We start from the raw sequence: 22,065 nt of genomic DNA, 5'->3' as shown, positions 1-22,065 counted from the left end.
AAGGGAAAATCTTGCCTAACAAATCTGTTGAAATTCTTTGAAGAAACAACAAACAGGATAAACAAAGGAGAATTGGTTGATGTTGTGTACTTGGATTCTCAGAAGGTCTTTGATAAGGAGTCACACATGAGGTTGCACAATAGTTACGAGCCCATGGTATTATAGGAAAGATTCTAGCATGAATTAAACAGGGACTGGTTGGCAGAAGACAAAGAGTCAGAATAAAGGGAGCATTTTCTGGTTGGCTGCCGGTGACTAGTGGTGTTCCATAATGGTCTGTGTCGGGGCCTCTTCTTTGCATATTATATGTCGATGATTTGGATGATGGAATTGATGGCTTTGTTGCAAAGTTTGCAGATGATACAAATATAGGTGGAGCGGCAGGTAGTTTTGAGGAAGTAGAGATGCTACAGAAGGACATAGAATGGGCAAAGAAGTGGCAGATGGACTACAGTATTGGGAAATGTATGGTCATACTCTTTGATAGAAGAAATGAAAGAGCTGACTATTTTCTAAATTCTGTAGAAAGAAAATACAAAAAAAACTGAGACTTGGAAATCCTTGTTCAAGATTCCCTAAAGGTTAATTTGCAAGTTGAGTCTGTGGTGAGGAAGGCAAATGCAATGTTAGCATTTATTTCTAACGGACTAGAATATAAAAGCAAGGATGTAATGCTGGGGCTTTATAAAGTACTAGTGAGGCCTCACTTGGAGTATTGTGAGCAGTTTTGGGCTCTTTATCCTAGAAAAGATGTGCTGACACTGGAGAGATTTCAAAGGAAATTCACGAAAATGATTCCAGGATTAAACAACTTGTCATATGAAGAGTGTTTGATGTGTCACGTACCCCGTGACGGGAATAAAGAAACCAGCAGAAATAGAAACCACTTTGAAGTCTAGTATTGCTATAAACTAATAATATTTATAACTATGCAATACAGTAAACTAAGTGAAGATAAATCAAACAGGTTAGCAAGAATTATATATATATATATATATATATATATATATATATATATATATATATGTAAGTAAATCACTAAGTGTGGAGAAATATGTATGAAAAACTAAGCTTTTTTAAGTCTGGGGTAAAAAGATACAGTCTTACAATGTTGAGTAAAGTTCAGTTCAGTTCGTGGTATGTAGTTGAATAGCGATGGAGAGAGAGAAAGAGAGAGAGTGAGTGAGTTGAGTCTTCAGGTGAGCTGTTGCCGTCGATTTCCTCGTCGTCCTACGAAATCCTTCACAAGTCACTGACTGCGATTTTAACAACAAAGGGGATCGTACTTCGGTGTGGTTGAGCTGTCTGCTCAGGCCAGGGTTGGACACATGGACAACTCCCCACTGGTCTTGTCTCTGAATTTTCACTGGCAGAGCACTTGGATCAATCCGCCTGATCGATCCTCCAAAAACCCACTTTCTCTGTGGGCACAACAATGCTCATTCAGTGTCCCGATCATGTGTCTGAGGTCTGTATCATCTGACCTCCTATTTATCTCACCAGGCTGAGCATCACCTGTCATTCAAAGAGTCCCTCCTTCCTTTGTCTGTAAAGGAATGCGAGCAGACAACAAGTCCTTGGAAGTAACATCAATAATGTCCTGTTGGTCACCATAGCAACCTTCAAGCTGCTTAGTGTTATCTCCAAAGTAAAACTCCAAAGTGAAGCTCCAAAGTCACCGCCTGTTCCCTGACGTGACAGTCCAACCGTCTATCTTCGTCTCTCTCTCTTTTCTAAACAAACCATCAATGATAAATGACTCAAACAACAGGAATTCTGCAGATGCTGGAAATTCAAGCAACACACATCAAAGTTGCTGGTGAACGCAGCAGGCCAGGCAGCACCTGTAGGAAGAGGTGCAGTCGACGTTTCAGGCCGAGACCCTTCGTCAGGACTCGGCCTGAAACGTCGACTGCACCTCTTCCTACAGATGCTGCCTGGCCTGCTGCGTTCACCAGCAACTTTGACATGTGATGATAAATGACTCTCTCTCTCTTCAAAGTTAAGAGGGGCACTCCTGGATCCCCTCACAGATGGCTCTGGGCCTATATTCACTGTAATTCAGAAGAATGAGGGGTGACCACATTGAAACCCAATGAATGTGAAAAGCCTCAATAGAGTGAATGTGGAGAGGTTTCCTATGGTGGAGAGTCTAAGACCAGAGGACACAGCCTCAGAATAGAGGGGCGTCCTTTTAGAAAGCAGATGAGGAGGAATTTCTTCAGCCAAAGAGTGATAAATCTGTGGAATTTGTTGCAACAGGCAGCTGTGGAGGCCAAGTCTTTATGTATATTTAAGGCAGAGGTTGATAGATTCTTGACTGGTACTGTTGGGGCTTGAGGGGATACAGGGAGAAGGCAGGAGATTGGGGCTGAGAGAGAAAATAGACCAGCCATGATGAAATGGTGGAGCAGACTTGATGGGCCAAATGGCCTAATTCTGCTCCTATATCCTATGGTCTTATGGTGGGAAGAGATTTACCCATGGTGGACAGGCCGTATCCACTTAAGGGATTTTCCATTTTCCATTTTAGGGCATTAGTGTTTCCGTACCAGGCTGTGATGCAGCCAGCAAATATACTCTTCACCACACATCTATAGAAGTTTGTCAAAGTTTTAGATGATATGCCAAATCTTCACAAACTCCTAAGGAAGAAGAGGTGCTGTCCTGCTTTCTTCGTAATTGCACTTACGTGCTGGGCCCAGGACTCTGATATGATAACACTGAGGAGTTTAAAGTTGCTGATCCTCTGTACCCCTGATTCTCTGAGGACTGGCTCATGGACCTCTGGCTTTCTTCTCCAGAAGTCAGTGATCAACTCCTTGGCCTTGATGACATTAAGAGGTTGTTGTTGTGACACCACTCACCCAGATTTTCAACCTCCCTTCTATATGCTGATTCATCACCACCTTTGATTTGGCCAATGACAGTGGTGGTGTCAGCAAACTGCAATATGGCATTGGAGTTGTGTTTAGCCACACAGGCGTAAGTGTAAAGTGAGTAGAGCAGGGGGCTGAGCACACAGCCTTGTGGTGCACAACTTGTTGTTGTCAATCCAAACTAACTGGGGTCTGCAAGTGAGGAAATCGAGTATCCAATTGCTCAAGGAGGCATTGAAATCCAAGTCTTGGAATTTTTTGATTAGTTTTGAGGGGATGATGGTATTGAATGCTGAGCTGTAGATGATAGAGTGTCCTGATGTATATATCTTTGCTGTCCAGATGTTCAGGGTTGAGCAAATAGCCAATGACCATAAGATACAGGAGCAGAATTAGGCCATTTGGCCCATCGAGCCTGCTCTGCCATTTCATCATGGCTGAACTAATTTTCCTCTCAGCCTTCATCTCCTGCCTTCTCCCCATATCCCTTCAAGCCCTGACTAATCAAGAATCTATCAATCTCTGCCTTAAACGTCGTAAACCAGCGAGTTGTTTGTTATGTGTCCCCTCTCACTGTGAAACGGAGACATCTCTTTCTCACTTATTGGGGGGAGAGGGAGAGAGGGGAGAGGGAGAGGGGGGAGAGGGAGAGGGGGGAGAGGGAGAGGGGGGAGAGGGAGGGGGAGAGAGAGAGAGAGCGCAAGCAAGCGCACGCGTCTGTGGTATGTCGAATATCAGGTGAATGAGTAGTCTTTGGAGTACTGCAAGTCTGTGTCTTTGCTGTTGCTTTGCTGCATGCTTGAGTGCTCGGTGGTGGGTGTGATGCTTTTTTTATGCTGGTGGGGGAGGGGGGCTTCGGGGGTCTAACATTTAACTGTCATTCATTCTTTGGGGGCACTCCTCTGTTTTTGTGGATATTTGCAAAGAAAAAGCATTTCAGGATATATATTGTATACATTTCTCTGACGTTAAATGTACCTTTGAAATATACCCAATGACTTGGCCTCCACAGTCACCTGTAGCAAGGAATTCCAGATTCACTACTCTCGCTGAAGAAATTCCTCATCTCTGTTCTAAATGGACTTCCCTCGATTCTGAGGCTGTGTCCTCTGGACTTGTACTCACCCTCCATTGGAAACACCCTCTCCGCATCTTTCAGTGTTCTATAGCTTTCAATGGGATGCCCCGTCTTCTGAATTGCGGTGAGTACAGTCCCAGATCCATCAAAATCTCTAATACAGTAGGCATTTCAATCCCGGAATCATTTCTGTGAATGTCCTTTGAACTCTCTCCAATGTCAACACATCCTTTCTTAGATACGGGCCCAAATCTACTCACAATACTCCAAGTGAGGCCCCACCAGTGATTTATAAAGCCTCAACATTACACCTTTGCTTTTATATTCTATTCCTCTCGAAATGAATGCTAGCATTGCATTTGACTTTCTCACCACTGACTCAACCTATAAATTAACCATTAGGAATCTTGAACAAGTCTCTTGGCACCTTAGATTTTTGAAATTTCTCTCCATTTTGAAAATAGTCAATGCTTTTATTTTTCTACCAAAGTGCATGGCCATACACTTCCCGACAATATATTCCAACTGTTACTTCCTTGCCCGTTCTCCTAATCTGTCTAAGTCCTTCTGTAGCCTCTATGCTTCCTCAAAACTAGCTGCCCCCCACCTATCTTTGTATCATCCACAAACCTGGCCACAAAACCGCCTATCATCCAGATCATTGACATATCATGTGCAAAGAAGCGATCCCAACACAGACCCTCATGGAACACCACCAGTCGCTGGCAAAGGCTCCCTTTATTCCCACTCTTTTCCTCCTGCCAATCAGCCAATGTCCTATCCATGCTAGCATCTTCCCTGTAATACCATGGGCTTTTACATTTAAGCAGCTACATGCGTGGCTTCTCAAAGCCTTCTGAAAATCTAAGTACGCAATATCCCCAAATTCCCCTTTGTTTATCCTGCTTGTTACTTCTCCAAATAATTCCAATAGATTTGTCAGGCAAGATTTTCCCTTAAGTAATCCATGCTGACTTTGGCCTATTTTATTTTGCCTCCATGTACACTGAAACCGCATCCTTAATAATTGAATCCAACATCTTCCCAACCACTGAGGTCAGTCTAACTGGTGTACAATTTCCTTTCTTCTGCCACCCTACCTTCTAGAATAGTGGAATGATGTTTGCAACTTTCCTGTCCTCCAGAATCATACCAGAATGCATTGTATCTTGAAAGATTATTACTAATGCCTTGACAATCTCTTTCAGAACCTGGGATGTAGTCCATCTGATCCAGGTGACTTATCACCCTTCAGAAATTTCAGCTTCACAAGTACAATTTCACAATTTTAGAAAACCTAGTACATTTATTTTTCAACATAGTCCCCTCCTACATTTACACACTTAGTCCAGCGGTCGTGGAGCATACGGATCTTGGACCTCCAGAAAGTGCCCACTGCAGGGGTGATTGATAAGTTTGTGACCTAAGGCAGAAGGGGATGAGTTGTACAGCTTTCTTTACATGCACATGCAGTTCAGCTCTTCAAGTGATAATGCAGAAAGTTTGAAGTTAATAACTCGTTGCCTTCTACCTTAGAACACAAACTTATCAATCACCCCTGATGAGTTATTAACTTCAAACTTTCTGCATAATCACTCAGAGTTGAACTGCATGTGCATGTAACGAGAGCTTTATAACTCATCTCCTTCTACTTTAGGCCACAAACTTATCAATCACCCCTCGTACTGATACATTTGTCTATAGGGTCTCCTTCACAAATTGAAGAGTGAATTTTATCATATTATGATCACTGACCCCTAAGGGTTCCTTTACCTTAATTCTGATTCGTTGAGATGGCATCTGCTATCAACCTGTAGGCAAACTGGAGGGGATCCAATTCATTTTGCATAGAACCCCACAGAGCTATGCACAGCTTAACTGGCAAGTCCTAACATGCCAGTTTTATTCATCTTTAAAAAGTGGATAGATATTGCCAGCTGCTCTAGATTTAATGAACAGTCTGGATTGACACCAAACTCTGAGAGGCTGTGCTACCAAAGATCTTCAAATCACTTCTGCCTGAATAGGAAAATGTATAGTCCAGACAGTGAGAGCATGACTGGGCTTGCTCTTTCTTTGGGATTTTGGTCTCAGAGCCATCTCTCCACTAGGGAGACTGATTTTTATTTCATTAATAAAATATATATACAGAAAGAAAAAACAGTGCAAAAATCTTTAACATTCTGAGTGTCACTTGGCCATTACATTCAGTGGTGTTAGCATATTACAAAGAACATAGTGGCTGTGTGTCCGGTGGTAAGAAACAAGGATCACTAGCTGTGGGGATTTAACAGGGGAGAGACCGTGATCAGAAAGGTGGTTCTCCCAGGACGAAGCTATCCCATTGCACTTCGGGTGCACTGATGCCTGCGATGTCCCCAAGTGCAAGGTAATCGACTGCAAAATTAGTGGGGGACTGCATTTGCACTCTAATTTGGGTCCAGAATTGGCTTGCCCACAGAAGGTAAAAAGTGATCGTAGACGGGTCGTATTCTGCACGGAGGTCGCTGACCAGTGGTCAGGTCCTCAGGGATCTGATCTGGGACCCTTTTCTCCTTGTGATTTTTATAAATGACCTGGATGAGGAAGTGGAGGGATGGGTTAGTAAATTTGCTGATGATACAAAGATTGGGCTTGTTGTGGATAGTGTGGAGGGCTGTCAGAGGTTACCGCGGGACATCGATAGGATGCAAAACTAGGCTGAGAAGTGGCAGATGGAGTTCAACCCAGATAAGTGCGAGGTGGTTCATTTTGGTAGGTCAAATATGATGACAGAATGTAGTATTAATGGTAAGACTCTTGGCAGTGTGGAGGATCAGAGGGATCTTGGGGTCCGAGTCCACAGGACACTCAAAGCTGCTGCACAAGTTGACTCTGTGGTTAAGAAGGCATACGGTGCATTGGCCTTCATCAACTGTGGGATTGAGTTCAGGAGCCAAGAGGTAACGTTACAGCTATATAGGACCCTGGTCAGGCCCCATTTGGAGTACTGTGCTCAGTTCTGGTCGCCTCACTGTAGGAAGGATGTGGAAACCATAGAAAGGATGCAAAGGAGATTTACAAGGATGCTGCCTGAATTGGGGAACATTCCTTATGCAAATAGGTTGAGTGAACTCGGTCTTTTTCTCCTTGGAGCGACAGAGGATGAGGGGTGACCTGATAGAGGTGTATGAGATGATGAGAGGAATTGATCGTGTGGATAGTCAGAGGCTTTTTCCCAGGGCTGAAATGACACAGTTTTAAGATGCTGGGGAGTAGGTACAGAGGAGGTGTCAAGGGGAAGTTTTTTATGCATAGAGTGGTGAGTGCGTGGAATGGGCTGCTGGCAACTTTGGTGGAGTCAGGTACAATAGGGTCTTTTAAGAGACTCCTGGATAGGTACATGGGACTTAGAAAAATAGAGAGCTATGGGTAACCCTAAGGAATTTCTAAAGTAAGTACATGTTCGGCACAGCATTGTGCACCAAAGGGCCTGTATTGTGCTGTAGTTTTTCTGTGTTTTTCCAAAGCGTTCTGATGTAGCGTGAGAGCTAACCTGTTTCCCAGAGTTCTACAATGGCAGACCAGTCCCCATTTGTACTGTATATCCGTGTTATACAGTGACAGACATGTCCCTACCAGTACGATTTGCTAGTGTTATACAATGACAAACATGTGCTTCGCAATACTGTACCCATGTTACACAGTGAGAGATCAGCAGGTGTGCCCTGCTATACCATACCTCAGTGTTAAACGGTGACAGACCTGATCAAAAACACTATTACATTTCTATAATGTAAAATTATATTATTCCAATGGAACATAATTATATGCTGCATCAGAACATAATTTATCAGGAGATTGATAGCTTGGTCTGTGTTGTAGGTTGTAAAGATGCAACACCAGAGGCAGTAAAGGCCCAGGGGCAATGGAGAAGTGATTAAGCTGCGAGATTGGCAGGAATTGGAGTCCAGAACTGAAGGAATGAAAATACATCCATATAATGTTAGGGAGCTAGAAAGGTGGGATAATGAAGGAACTTGGATCCAATCATGAGAACTCCAATGCTGTCTCTTGCAGAGGGTGTCACTGTAAAGATTCCAACAAAGCTTATTCTGGACATGAGGTTTAACCTTCACCTGAAGGACTCAAAATCAGACGAATATCAGAAGCTGGCCAAGGATTTTGCACTTAAAGTAAGGATTTTAAATCATGTTCGCTGCAGCATTCTTGTCTAGTTCGACTTGCTCCACTGCTGTAAATGTTTTAAGAGAGACTGTATCTGGGTTGTTACTTTGTGCCCTCGAGCACAGAGTATGCTCTGCAACCGTCCGGAGCCCCTGCTGCCTGCCTGACCTCAGTCCGAGTCAGTGCACAGTCAGATGCACACCACACCACCCTATACTGCTGCACAGAAACAGACCCTTGACCCACAATGTTGTGCTGAACTAATAAACTACTGATTTAACAGATGTAAACTAATTCCTTTTACCTAGACAATGTGCATATCCCTCCATTCTCTGCACATTCATGAGCCATCTAAAAGCTTTTAAATACCTCTATTGTATTTGCCGCCACTACCACTGCGGGCCATGCATTCCAGACACCCAGTACTCTCTTGCTCAAACTTGCCTGGCATATGCCCCCTCACCCAGTAGTAGACATTTTGATCCTCTCTACTCTCTCTACATCTCTCAAAATATAAGCTTCTATCAGTTTTCCCCTCACTCTACAATGCTCTAGGGAGAACAACCCAAATTTGTACAGCCTCTCCTTACAGCACATATTCCCTCTAATCCAGGCAACATTCTGGTGAAGGTCTCCTGCAATTTCACCTAAGCTTCTGCATCCGTCCTATAATGGGGCAACCAAACTGAACGCAATACCCCTGATACAGTCTAATCCGAGTTTTATAAAGTTGCAACATAGCTTATTGACACTTGAGCACAGTACCTTGACAAGTAAAGTTAAGCATGCCGTCTGCCTTCTTTACCAGCCTACCAAACTGTGCAACCACTTTCAGGGAGCCATGGACGTGGACTCCAACACTGTGAACAGTTCTGTCGTGAACAGTGTATTAACAAAGTGCAATACCTCACACATCCCCAGATCAAACTCCAGCTGCCATTTTCCTAACCATATCTCGAATGACCTACACTCCACTGAATCCTTTGGCAATCTTCTACACTATCCACAACACCAACAATCTTTGTATCATCTACAGACTTGTGCTAACCCATCTGTTCACACATTCATCCAAGTCATGTCTATGATCTACAAACAGCAGAGGTCCCAGTACTGAACCCTGTGGATCACCACAAGTCATAGACCTCTAGGTAGAATAAGTCCCAGTGCCCACCATCCCCTCTTCTATGAGCAATTCTGAATCCAAACAGCTAAGTCACTCTGGATCCCATGTACATATCTCAATCGTCTGGATTAGCCTACTTTGTCAAACGTCTTACTAAAGTCCATGTAGAAAGCATCCACAGTTTATCTACAGCCTTTGTCACCTGCTGGAAAGGTTCATGCGCTGCAAAAAGAGATGTTCACTCTTCCTAATTAGACCATGGCTTTCCAACTGCTCTTACATTCTGACTTAAGAATCTTCTCCAATAACTTTCCTACCACTGAAGTGAGACTCCTTGTAGTTTCCAGGATTATCCCTAATTCCATTCTTGAGCAAGGGAAAACCATTAGCTAATCACTATTCTCTAGGACATCTCCTGTGTCTAGAGAGGTCACGCAGGTCTTAGTGAAGGTCCCAGCTATCTTATTCCTTGCCTCTCAATAACCTGGAGACTCAACACTCTCTCCTTCTTTATCTCAAAATGGCCTAGCATATTAGTATTCCCCATATTAATCTCACTCTCCTCCATTTCCTTCTCCTTGGTAAATACTGAGGCAAAGTGCTGATTTAGGACCTCACTACCGAGTCTGCCTCCAAGCACACATTCCCCCTTTTAACCTTGAATGGTCCTCTCTGTTCCCTAGTTATCCTCTCGCTCTTGATGTAGGTATAGAATGCCTTGGGATTCTTTAATCCTACTTGACAAGGACTTTGTAACCCCTCCTCACTTCCCTGGTTTCATGATTTCTTTTCTAGCTTCTTTATAATCCTCTGTTCGATTTTAGCTTCCTAGACATTTACATACACTTCCTTTTCCTTCTTGACTGAATTCACCACCTCTCTCATAATCCAAGGCTCCCTTACCTTGCCATTCTTGTCCTTCCCTTTTACTGGAACATACAATCAGTGGCCACTTTATTATGTACCTTCTGTACCTGTTCATGGTCTTCTGATGCTGAGGCCCATCCACTCCAAGGTTTGACATGTTGTGCATTCAGAGATCCTCTTCTGCACACCACTCTGTAACTTGTGGTTATTTGAGTTACTGTCACCTTGAACCAGTCTGGCCATTCTCCTCTGACCTCTCTCATTAACAAAGCATTTTCACACACAGAACTGCTGCTCACTGGATTTTTTTTTTGTTTGTTTTTTTTGGCACCGTTCCCTGTAAACTTTAGAGACTCTTGTGTATGAAAATCCCAGGAGATCAGATACTCATTCCACCCCATCTGGCACCAACAGTCATTCCACAGTCAAAGTCACTTAGATTATATTACTTTCCCATTCTGATCTTTGGTCTGATATGAACCTCTTGACCATATCTGCATGTTTTTATGCATTGCGATGCTGCCAGATGATTGATTGATTAGAGCAGGTGTACTGGTGTACTTAATAAAGTGGACACTGTGTACCTGTCCTGTCCTCTGTGTAGTTGGTCTTTCAACATCCTTCACATACAGATGTGAACTTGTTCAAAACAACTGTTCCCAATTGATTCTCTTTAGTTCCTGTTAATACTCTTGTAATTTGGTCTGCTTTAATTTAGTATTCTCCTGCAAGGTCCATACTTATCTTTATTCCTATTTATCTTAAAAGTTAAAGAGTTATAATCACTGTTCACGAACTGTTCTCCCCTGAAAGGTCAAATCACCTGGCCAGTATGGTCTCTCCTCTAGTTGGAACGTCTACATACTGATTTAAGGAAACATCTTAGGTGCACCTAACAAGTTCCGCCCCATATAAACTTCTTGCACTAAGGAGGCTCCAGTGGAAGTTGACGTCACCCATGACAGCACCCCTGACGATTTCCCTATCTGTTTCTCAATGTCCAGGCAGCTGCTGTGGGGTCTGTAATCCCATTGGGGAGGCAGCACCTTCCTCGTCTTTGAGTTCTACCCATGTAGACTCAGTAGATGAGCCTTCTAATATACAGTGGATTCCAATTAATTGGGCCATCGGTTAATCAGGGCTGCCAATATTTAGGATAAATCTTAAAGAACATAAACTAATCGAGGAAATTGCTGGGGTTCCCTTTTGTTCATTTGGGACATTATGCCACTTAATTGGAGCAAGAGACTGTCACCAAACAGGGTTTAACTAGCGTCAGTTGTGTGTGATTGTGTGGCTGAGACATGACACCATGTGTTAGTTTTAACATGGTGTCAGTTGTGTGTGTTTGTGTTCAAAAAGCAGTGATTTTTGTCACTGATAGTTGGTGAGAAGTAAGCAGTAAGACAATTCAGAACTGTTTTGCTCACTGCAGTTTCAACCATTCAGACATGGAGATGCCAAGAATGGCCGGGAATGAAAATGAAACAAGTTCACTACTTCAACAGGTTAGGAATAATGAAAAATTTTAAGGTATCGACAATCATCTTGAATATTACAATGAAAATGAAGGCTTGGAGTTAGCATTCCTCGATAGAGGTGTATGAAGGCTGCATTGATTTTGCTCATTTACAGTCAATCAAAGAACGTGGCAGTGTACACTGGATGAATTTCTCTGTCAATAACATTAGGAACTAATACACAGTTTTATAGTACTGTAGTACAATTGGTAGTTTTCTGATTTGTTCTGTATTTCATAAGTACATAATTTGTTACCGTTTGCCATTTTTTTAATACCTTTTTAACTATTTCCATGAAATTTCAGCTAGTTGGTGCTGCCACTTAATTGGGCCAGAATGTACTGCTGGCAGTGTGTCCCAATTAACCAGAATCCACTGACAGCCACTCTGAAATCACCCCTGACTAATAGTGCAACTCAAGTCACCCATCCCGTACATCCCTCTCCTTTTCAAAAGTATCATAACCCTGGATTATTAAAGACCCAGTCCTGTCCCTCTCTCAACCTGTTATGGTCACAATGTCACAGTTCCATGTACTGATCCATGCTCTAAGTTCACCACCCTTACTCATAGTACTCCTACCATTAAAATATACACACTTCTACCTGTCTGCCTGAGGATGACCACCTGCTTCTTGACGTTCTCCACGGACTTCTGGTTCACCCCGTAAGTTTCTGATGACAAAGTTGCTGCACCTCCGCTCATCCTGCTGTTATGCGAAGACAACTTGCATTGTCACTGGGCACTTGCTCATACTGTCTCTGACACTGGGTGCTTACTCACACTGTCACTGGGCACTTGCTCATACTGTCTCTGACAATGGATGCCTCTTGCACTGTCATGGCATATCCACTCTCACTCCCACTGGATGTTCATTCACTCCCACTGGATGCTCACTCTCACTCCCCACTGGATGTTCACTCACACTCCCACTGGATGTTCACTCACACTCCCACTGTGTGTTTGACCAAAAGACACAGGAGCAGAATTCGGCCATTCGGCCCATTGAGTCTGTCATGGCTGATTTATTATCTCTCTCATCCACATTCTCCTGCCTTGGTCCTGTAACCTTTGATGCCCTGTCTAACCAAGAACATATTAACCTCCACTTTAAATATACTCAATGACTTAGCTCCAGAGCTGTCTGTGGTATTGAATTTCACAAATTCACCACCCTCTGGCTTAAGAAATTCCTCCTCATCTCTGATTCCTGTCACAGTATGTGGACAGGCCGACCAGGGGGAATGCCATACTAGATCTAGTACTAGGTAATGAACCGGGTCAGGTCACAGATCTTTCAGTGGGTGAGCATCTGGGGGACAGTGACCACTGCTCCCTGGCCTTTAACATTTTCATGGAAAAGGATAGAATCAGAGAAGACAGCAAAATTCTTAATTGGGGAAGGGCAAATTATGAGGCTATAAGGCTAGAACTTGCGGGTGTGAATTGGGATGATGTTTTTGCAGGGAAATATACTATGGACATGTGGTTGATGTTCAGAGATCTCTTGCAGGATGTTAGGGATAAATTTGTCCCGGTGAGGAAGATAAAGAATGGTAGGGTGAAGGAACCATGGGTGACAAGTGAGGTGGAAAATCTAGTCAGGTGGAAGAAGGCAACATACATGAGTTTTAGGAAGCAGGGATCAGATGGGTCTATTGAGGAATATAGGGAAGCAAGAAAGGAGCTTAAGAAGGGGCTGAGAAGAGCAAGAAGGGGGCATGAGAAGGCCTTGGTGAGTAGGGTAACGGAAAACCCCAAGGCATTCTTCAATTATGTGAAGAACAAAAGGATGACAGGAGTGAAGGTAGGACCGATTAGAGCTAAAGGTGGGAAATGTGCCTGGAAGCTGTGGAAGTGAGTGAGGTCTTCAATGAATACTTCTCTTTGGTATTCACCAATGAGGGGGAACTTGATGATGGTGAGGACAATATGAGTGAGGTTGATGTTCTGGAGCATGTTGATATTACGGGAGAGGAGGTGTTGGAGTTGTTAAAATACATTAGGATGGATAGGTCCCCAGGGGCTGATGGAATATTCCTCAGGCTGCTCCACAAGGCAAGGGAAGAGATTGCTGAGCCTCTGGCTAGGATCTTTATGTCCTCGTTGTCCTCAGGAATGGTACCGGAGGATTGGAGGGAGGTGAATGTTGTCCCCTTGTTCAAAAAAGGTAGTAGGGATAGTCCGGGTAATTATAGACCAGTGAGCCTTACGTCTGTGGTGGGAAAGCTGTTGGAAAAGATTCTTAGAGATAGGATCTCTGGGCATTTAGAGAATCATGGTCTGATCAGAGACAGTCAGCATGGCTTTGTGAAGGGCAGATTGTGTCTAACAAGCCTGATAGAGTTCTTTGAGGAGGTGACCAGGCATATAGATGAGGGTAGTGCAGTGGATGTGATCTATATGGATTTTAGTAAGGCATTTGACAAGGTTCCACATGCTAGGCTTATTCAGAAAGTCAGAAGGCATAGGATCCAGGGAAGTTTGGCCAGGTGAATTCAGAATTGGCTTGCCTGCAGAAGGCAGAGGGTCGTCGTGGAGGGAGTACATTCATATTGGAGGATTGTGACTACTGGTGTCCCACAAGGATCTGTTCTGGGACCTCTACTTTTCGTGATTTTTATTAATGACGTGGATGTGGGGGTAGAAGGGTGGGTTGGCAAGTTTGCAGACGACACAAAGGTTGGTGGTGTTGTAGATAGTGTAGAGGATTGTCAAAGATTGCAGAGAGATATTGATAGGGTGCAGAAGTGGGCTGAGAAGTGGCAGATGGAGTTCAACCCGGAGAAGTGTGAGGTGGTACACTTTGGAAGGATGAACTCCAAGGCAGAGTACAAAGTAAATGGCAGGATACTTGGTAGTGTGGAGGAGCAGAAGGATCTGGGGGTACATGTCCACAGATCCCTGAAAGTTGCCTCACAGGTGGATAGGGTAGTTAAGAAAGCTTATGGGGTGTTAGCTTTCATAAGTCGAGGGATAGAGTTTAAGAGTCACGATGTAATGACGCAGCTCTATAAAACTTTGGTTAGGCTACACTTGGAGTACTGTGTCCAGTTCTGGTCGCCTCACTATAGGAAGGATGTGGAAGCATTGGAAAGGGTACAGAGGAGACTTACCAGGATGCTGCCTGGTTTAGAGAGTATGCATCATGATCAGAGATTAAGGGAGCTAGGGCTTTACTCTTTGGAGAGAAGGAGGATGAGAGGAGACATGATAGAGGTGTACAAGATATTAAGAGGAATAAATAGAGTGGATAGCCAGCGCCTCTTCCCCAGGGCACCACTGCTCAATACAAGAGGACATGGCTTTAAGATAAGGGGGTGGGAAGTTCAAAGGGGATATTAGAGGAAGGATTTTTTACTCAGAGAGTGGTTGGTGCGTGGAATGCACTGCCTGAGTCAGTGGTGGAGGCAGATACACTAGTGAAGTTTAAGAGACTACTAGACAGGTATATGGAGGAATTTAAGGTGGGGGCTTATATGAGAGGCAGGGTTTGAGGGTTGGCACAACATTGTGGGCTGAAGGGCCTGTACTGTGCTGTACTATTCTATGTTCTGTTCGAAAGGGACTTCCTTCTGTTCTGAGGCTGTGTCCTCTGGTCCTGGACTCCCCCATTATAGGAAACATCCTCTCCACATCCACACTATCTGTGCCCCCTGGTCCTAGACTCACCCACTATAGGAAACATCCTCTCCACGTCTACTCTATCTGTGTCCTCTGGTCCTAGACTCCCCGACTATAGGAAACAACCTCTCCACATCCACATTATCCAGGCCTTTCAATATTCGATATTTCATTGCAATACCTCCTCATTCTTCTAAGCTCCAGCGAGTACAGGTCTAGAGCCATCAAATGCTCATGTTAACCCTTTCAATCCTGGGATCATTCTCAAAAACCTCCTCTAGACATCTCCAATATAAGCACATCCTATCTTAGATAAGGGACCCAAAACTGCTCACAATACTCCATGTGTGGTCTGACCAGTGCCTTATAAAACCTTAACAGAACAGTACATTGTTGGTTTTATGTTCTAGTTCTCTCAAAATGAGTGATAATATTGCATTTGTGTTCCTTACCACTGACTTAGCCTGCAAGTTAACCTTTAAGGAATCCTGCACAAGAATTCTGAATTTGCTCTCCTTTAGGAAACACTCTATTCCTTTATTCCTTCTACCAAAGTGTATGACCATACACTTCCCTACACTATATTCCATCTGTCACTTCTTTACCCATTCTCCTAATCTGTTCAAGTCTTTCTGCAGACTCCCTGCTTCCTCAACATTATAAGTCTCCCCGCCCCCAACCTATCTTTGTATTTTCTGCAAACTTGGCCACAAAATCATCAATTCCATCATCCAACTCATTGCCATACACTATAACATGCAAAGAAGCGGTTCTCACACCAACCCTACAGAACGCCACTAGTCAGCCACAGCCAACCTGAAAACGCCCCTTTATTCCCACTCGTTGCTCCTGCCAGTCAGCCAATCTTCTGTCCATGCCAATATCTTTCCCGTAATATCATGGGCTCCTATCTTGTTTAGCAGCCTTGTGCGTGGCATCTTGTCAAAGGCCTTCTGGAAATCCAAGTAAACAACATGCACTGACTCTCCTTTGTCTAACCTGCCTGTTATTTCCTCAAAGAATCCCAACAGATTTGCCAGGTAAAATTTCCCCTTAAAGAAACCATGCTGGCTTTGGCCTATTTTATCATGTGCCTGCAAGTACTCTGAAACCTCATCGTTAATAATGGACTCCAACATCTTCCCAAACACTGAAATCAGACTAACTGCCCTATAATTACCTTTCTTCTGCCTCCCTCCTTCTTAAAGAATGCAGTGACATTTGCAATTTTCCAGTCATCCGGAACCATTCCAGAATCTATTGATCCTTGAAAGATCACCACTAATGTCTCCACAATTTCTTCAGCTACCTCTTTCGGCACCCTGGGGAGTAATCCATCTGTTCCAGGTGACTTATCCACCTTCAGACCTTTCAAATCCCCAAGCACCTTCTCCTAAGTAATGGGCACTACACTCACTCCTGCCTGCCCTGACACTCTCGAATTTCTGGAATACCGCTAGTATCTTCCACAGTGAGAACTGAAGCAAAATACATAGTGAAGTTGTCCGGCACTTTTTGTTGCCCATTACACATCTCCAGCGAAATTTTCCAGCAGTATGAAATCTACTCACGTCTCTGTTTTAAAAGCCCATAAGATATAGAAGCAGAATTAGGCCATTTGGCCTATCAAGTCTGCTCCACCATTTCATCATGGCAGATCCACTTTACCTCTCAGCCCCAACTCCTGCTTTCTCCCTGTATCCTTTCGTGCTCTGACCAATCAAGAATCTAAATTTTGTTCTTTATATATCTGCAAGAACTTTTGGTATCCTCCTTTATATTATTTGTCCAGTTTACCTGCATATTTTATCTTTCCTTGTTGCTTTTTTAATTGTCTTCTGCTGGTTTTCAAAAGCTTCCCATTCACCTATCTTCGCCACTATGTTTTGTTCTATTATATGCCCCCGTTTTGATTTTATTCTGCCCTTGACTTCCCTTGTCAGCCGCAGTTGCCTCATCCTCCATTTAGAGTACTTTGTCTTTGGGATGTATTTTTACTAGCACCTTCCAAAATGCCACAAGAGATTCCAGCCATTGCTATTCTGCCGTCATCCCTGCTAGTGTCCCCTTCCAATCAATTTTGACCAGCTCCTCCCTCTCATGCCTCTGTAATTCCCTTTATGTCTGATTTTTGCTTCTTGCTCTAAGCTGCAGGGTAATTTCTATTATATTATCATCACTGCTTCCTAATGCTTCCTTTAATTTCATCTCCCCTATTCCAATCTGGTCCATTACACAACACACAATCCAGAATGACCTTTTCCCTCGTGGGCTCAACCACAAGCTGCTCTAAAAAACCAAGTTGTAAGCTACAAATGCTTTCTCTTGGGATTGATCACCAACCTGATTTTCCCTATCTACCTGCATATTGAAATCTCCCATGACCATCGTAACATTGCCCTTTTTACATGCCCTTCCTAACTCCTGTTGTAATTTGTATCCCACATTCTGGCTACTGTTTGGAGGCCTGTATATAACTCTCATCAGGCCCTTTTAACCTTGCAGTTTCTCAACTCTACCCAAAAGGCTTCTACAACTTACAATCCTACAGTATGCCAACTCTTTCTAAGGATTTGATTTCATTTATTACCAACAGAGCTACCCCACCCCTTTTGCCTACCTGCCTGTCCTTTGGTATTGTTGGACATTCATTTCCTAGCTGTGATCTGCTTTCAGCCACGGATCTGTGATGCCCACAATATCATACCTGCCAATTTCGAACTGTTGCAAGATCTATAACACCTTAGTCCATATACTGCTTGCATTCAAATATAACTCCTTCAGTCCTATATTCATCACACTTTTCGATTTTGCCCCCACGTTATTGGCACTTAAATTCTATCCTTTTCTAACCTTTTTGTCTTTTTATTTATTTTGGGGATGTTCATAATGTCTCCTGTAGTCTTCTTCACTTTTACTTTATCCACACTTATCGAAACTCTTAAACCCATCCACTACTATTTGTTTTAAAGACACACTCCAACCCATCCCACAAACTGGAATTGTGTCGAATCAACTGCCTACCCTTCTTCACATCTCACTACATGCTGCATCTGTTTTAACCAACTGCCCCATCATCTGCCCTATCACTCTGGTTCCAATTCCCCTGCCAAATTGGTTTAAGCCCTCACGAACAGCTCTAGCAATCTGCCACAAGGATATTGGTCTCTTTTATGTTTAGGTGTAACCCCTCCTTTTGCTACAAGTTGTACTTTGCCCAGAAGAGATCTCAATGATCCAGAAATCTGAACCCCTGTTCCCTGCACCAGTTCCTTAGCCACACATTCATCTGCCAAATCATCCTCTTCCTACCCTCACTGGTGCATGGTGCAGGCAGCTATCAAGACACTGTCCCTGTCTCTCTGTGTGTTCACCCACACTGTCACTGTGTTCACTCCCACTGTCACCATCACTGGGTGTTCACTAACACAGTTGCTGTCTCAGTGTATTCTCTCACTGTCACCATCTCTGTGTTCACTCACACTGTCTCTGTCTCTCTGGGTGTTCACTCTCGGCGTCACTGTCTCTGGTGTTCACTCACTGTCACTGGGTGTTCATGCTCACTGTCACGGGCTGTGTGTTTACTCACATGGCCAGTGTCTCTGCATTCTCTCACTGTCTCTGGTGTTCACTCAACTGTCACTGTCTCCATCACAGGGTGGTCACGCAGACTGTCACTATCACCTGTCTACTACTCACATTCTCAGGTCTTTATGCTTATTTGGAAAGAAAATTACAAAACCTCTCTCCTTTTTTCCCCACAGATTTCTCCTTTTTATGACAAGATTCCTGGGTTTCTGCAGCTGCAGATTAAATGCTTTAGGTGATGAAGATTTAACAAACTGCTTCACTCAGCTAATGGAAAGATCACTTCTCAGGCACCCTGAATGTTTATTGGCTTTTCTCTGCAGTAATAGACAAACCTCTCATTTCTTCCATCCTGAAAAACGCTTTGGAAATGGCTCTATCACTAACTCATTGGAGGGCTGTGCATTGCCTAGTTATCTGGTTTAGTAATGGTGAACCCATGGATGCTGTTACCGGCCTCTCTGGTTAATGTTGGTGTATGGGTCTAATGTCTGTGGATGCTCTTAAAGCAGGTCTGATTCCCCTTTTGCATGTTGTCTAACGCTGCAGATGTCTTCTGGCTGTCAGGTGAGTGTTTGTGGAAGGTCTGTGTGTATGTGTCCAGGTCCTTTCCTCAATTATAAATTGGATTATAATTGTCACATGTACAAAGGGACAGTGGAAAACTCGTCCTGCATACAGAGCAGCTCATTACACAGTGCATTGAGGTAGCACAAGGTAAAACAATAACAGAATGCAGAATAAAATGTTACAGTTGCAGACGAAGTGCAGGCAGACAATAAGGAGTAAAGTCATATTGATGTGGACTGTGAAGTCAAGAGCCCATCTTACCGTACTGGAAGACCGCTCAGTAATCGAAGAACAACGGAGTAGAAGCTGTCCTTGAGCCTTGTGGGACTTGCTTTCAGGTTTTTGTATCTTCTACCTGGTGGGCGGGGGGGGGGGGGAGAGGGGAGACTGTCTGGGATGAGTGGGGTCTTTGATTATGTCTTGCTGAGCCGGCGTGAAGCTTAAACAAACTCCATGGAGGGAAGCTGGTTTCCACGATGTGCTGAGCTGTGTCCTGTCCAGTGTTAATTTCCATGGACAATCTGTGTGCTCTCTGCGGAGTCTGTGGCTACTCAGCATGTCACGGTTTGATTTCTCTTGCTACCTTCTGCAGTCTGTCGATGGTGTGTGTGTGTGTGTGTGTGTGTGTGTGGACATTCTGGGTGTGGTTAATCCCTCTCTGGTAATAGGCTACAGTTTTGTTGCTGTTGCATTATTAATTTCACTATTGCACGTTCACAGTGCGGGAAGTGTGCAGATTGAATTCGATGCCATCTTCAGATTGACGAAAATCCAGTCTTTTCTGTTGGAGCCCGACCGCATCTTCACTGTCAGTGGTCTGCGGCATGTGATTTCCGGTGGCTTTGAGATTGCCGGTGCACGAGTGGTGACGGTGTACGTAACAGGTAGCTGTTGTCAAAGTATCCTACCTTTTCCAAGTGTATCATGTTCCTGGCCATGGAGGGAAGAGCATGCTTCCCTGGGTCTCCCACAGTACAGGGGCTTTCTCTTGTCGTCTTCCTTGTTGAATAAGGAAGATGAAGGGTGCTCATTGAGCCAGTATGAGCTAACAATTATAATCCCAGTTTGAGTTTAACACTCGTCAGGAGAATGAGTTTATCTCAGTAATGTGACCATCAGAGTCGTGTGGATTTGTTAACGTTCTACATGGTTTTATCAGCTGACTTTCTCCAAAACTGTTTATACCCGTTAGTACCTCACACTGGTACTTGCCCCAATCAGAGCCAATTCCAAATTCTCATGGCTTCCTGTGGCAGCTCTTGCTGGGTAGCACACTTTGTGTTTTATTTTCTTGGTGGTTTCATCGCACTCTCCTCTGCAGCATGGTGGTGTTCCACTAGGGTTTTGCCTTGGGAGGATACACAAGACCAAGAAAGGGGTTTGGATGATTCAATGAGTCCCTAGAGATGGAGGGTTTGCAACTTGTTCTGTCCATGGTACCTGAAAGCTAAGCTGCTTCCCAGTCCACAGGGTACTGAAGAATCTAAAGGAAGCTGATGGGCATGTTGCAAATTCAGATTTATTTATCACATGAACATCAATTAACAACTAACACACCTAAGGATGTGCTGGGGCCAGCCCGCAAGTGTCTGCATACATCCCAGCATCATCATAACATGAGACATGCTCTCTCCGCGATTCCCTTGTCTATTCTTTCCTCCCCACTTACCCCTGCAAGCAGCTACACCTGCCCATATACCTCCTCCCTCACCTCCATTCAGGGCCTCAGGCAGTCCTTCCAGGTGAGACAACACTCCACCTGTGAATCTGCCAGGGCGTGTTGTGTTCTGGTGCTCCCGATGCGGCCTCCTCCACATTGGTGAGACCCGTCGTAAATTGGGGGACTGCTTCATCAAGCACCTCTGCCACAAGTGGACTTCCTAGTGGTCAAGCATTTTAATTGTGATTCCTATTCCGACACATTGATCCACGGCCTTCTCTTCGGCCAAGACAAGGCCACCCTCAGGGTGGAGGAGCACACCTAATATTCCATCTAGGTAGCCTCCAACCTGATAACATAAATATTGATTTCTCCTTCCAGTGAACAAATGTCCCCTCCCACTTCCCCTATTCCCCACTCTGACCTTACATTTATTCTTGCCTGCCCATTATTTCCACCTGGATCCACTCCTCCTTCCTATTCTCCCATGGCCCACTCTCCTCTATCAGATTCTTTCTTCTCCAGCCCTTGTCCTTTTCAACTCACCTGGCTTCACCTACCACCTTCCAGTTAGCCTCCTTCCCCCCCACCCCCCACCTTTTTATGCTGGCATCTTCCCTCTTCCTTCTCAGTCCTGAAGAGTCTCGGCCTGAAACGTTGGCTGTTTATTCATGTCCATAGATGCTGCCTGACCTGCCAAGTTCCTCCAGCATGTTATCTGTGTTGCTCTGGATTTCCAGCATCTGCAGATTTTCTCCTGTTTATAAGAATGGGACTGCTGTGTTGGGAGCTGGCATGGGACAATGGACCAAATAGTCTCCTCCAAACTGGTGACTAAATTGGTTACCTAAACAAGATTTTTATGTTGACCATGTAGATAGAAGGAACTTATTTCTGTTCATGGGGGAGTGCAGGACAACGAGTGTGACTTTATAATAAGAGCGGGGTCACCCATCAAGAAACAAATCCTTGCAAGAAAGGGCAGAGCA

At 44.1% G+C, this 22,065-nt stretch overlaps 1 protein-coding gene and 1 pseudogene across 1 annotated transcript in view; both read left to right on the top strand.

The window, feature by feature from the left end:
• Positions 1–22,065, top strand: part of LOC140202424 (uncharacterized) — a 68,781-nt gene that overhangs the window by 16,613 nt on the left and 30,103 nt on the right. The window contains exons 4-6 of the mRNA XM_072267292.1: positions 8,017–8,132; positions 19,023–19,081; positions 20,137–20,300. Of these exons, the coding sequence (XP_072123393.1) occupies positions 8,017–8,132; positions 19,023–19,081; positions 20,137–20,300 (339 nt within the window). The remainder of the gene's footprint in view (positions 1–8,016; positions 8,133–19,022; positions 19,082–20,136; positions 20,301–22,065) is intronic.
• Positions 6,241–6,387, top strand: LOC140203516 (U1 spliceosomal RNA; annotated as a pseudogene).

Source organism: Mobula birostris, chromosome 9 (assembly GCF_030028105.1).
Source record: "Mobula birostris isolate sMobBir1 chromosome 9, sMobBir1.hap1, whole genome shotgun sequence".
Taxonomy (NCBI): Eukaryota; Metazoa; Chordata; class Chondrichthyes; order Myliobatiformes; family Myliobatidae; genus Mobula; species Mobula birostris.
The sequence above is the reverse complement of the archived record's forward strand: the minus strand, read 5'-3'. Positions and strand labels throughout refer to the sequence as shown.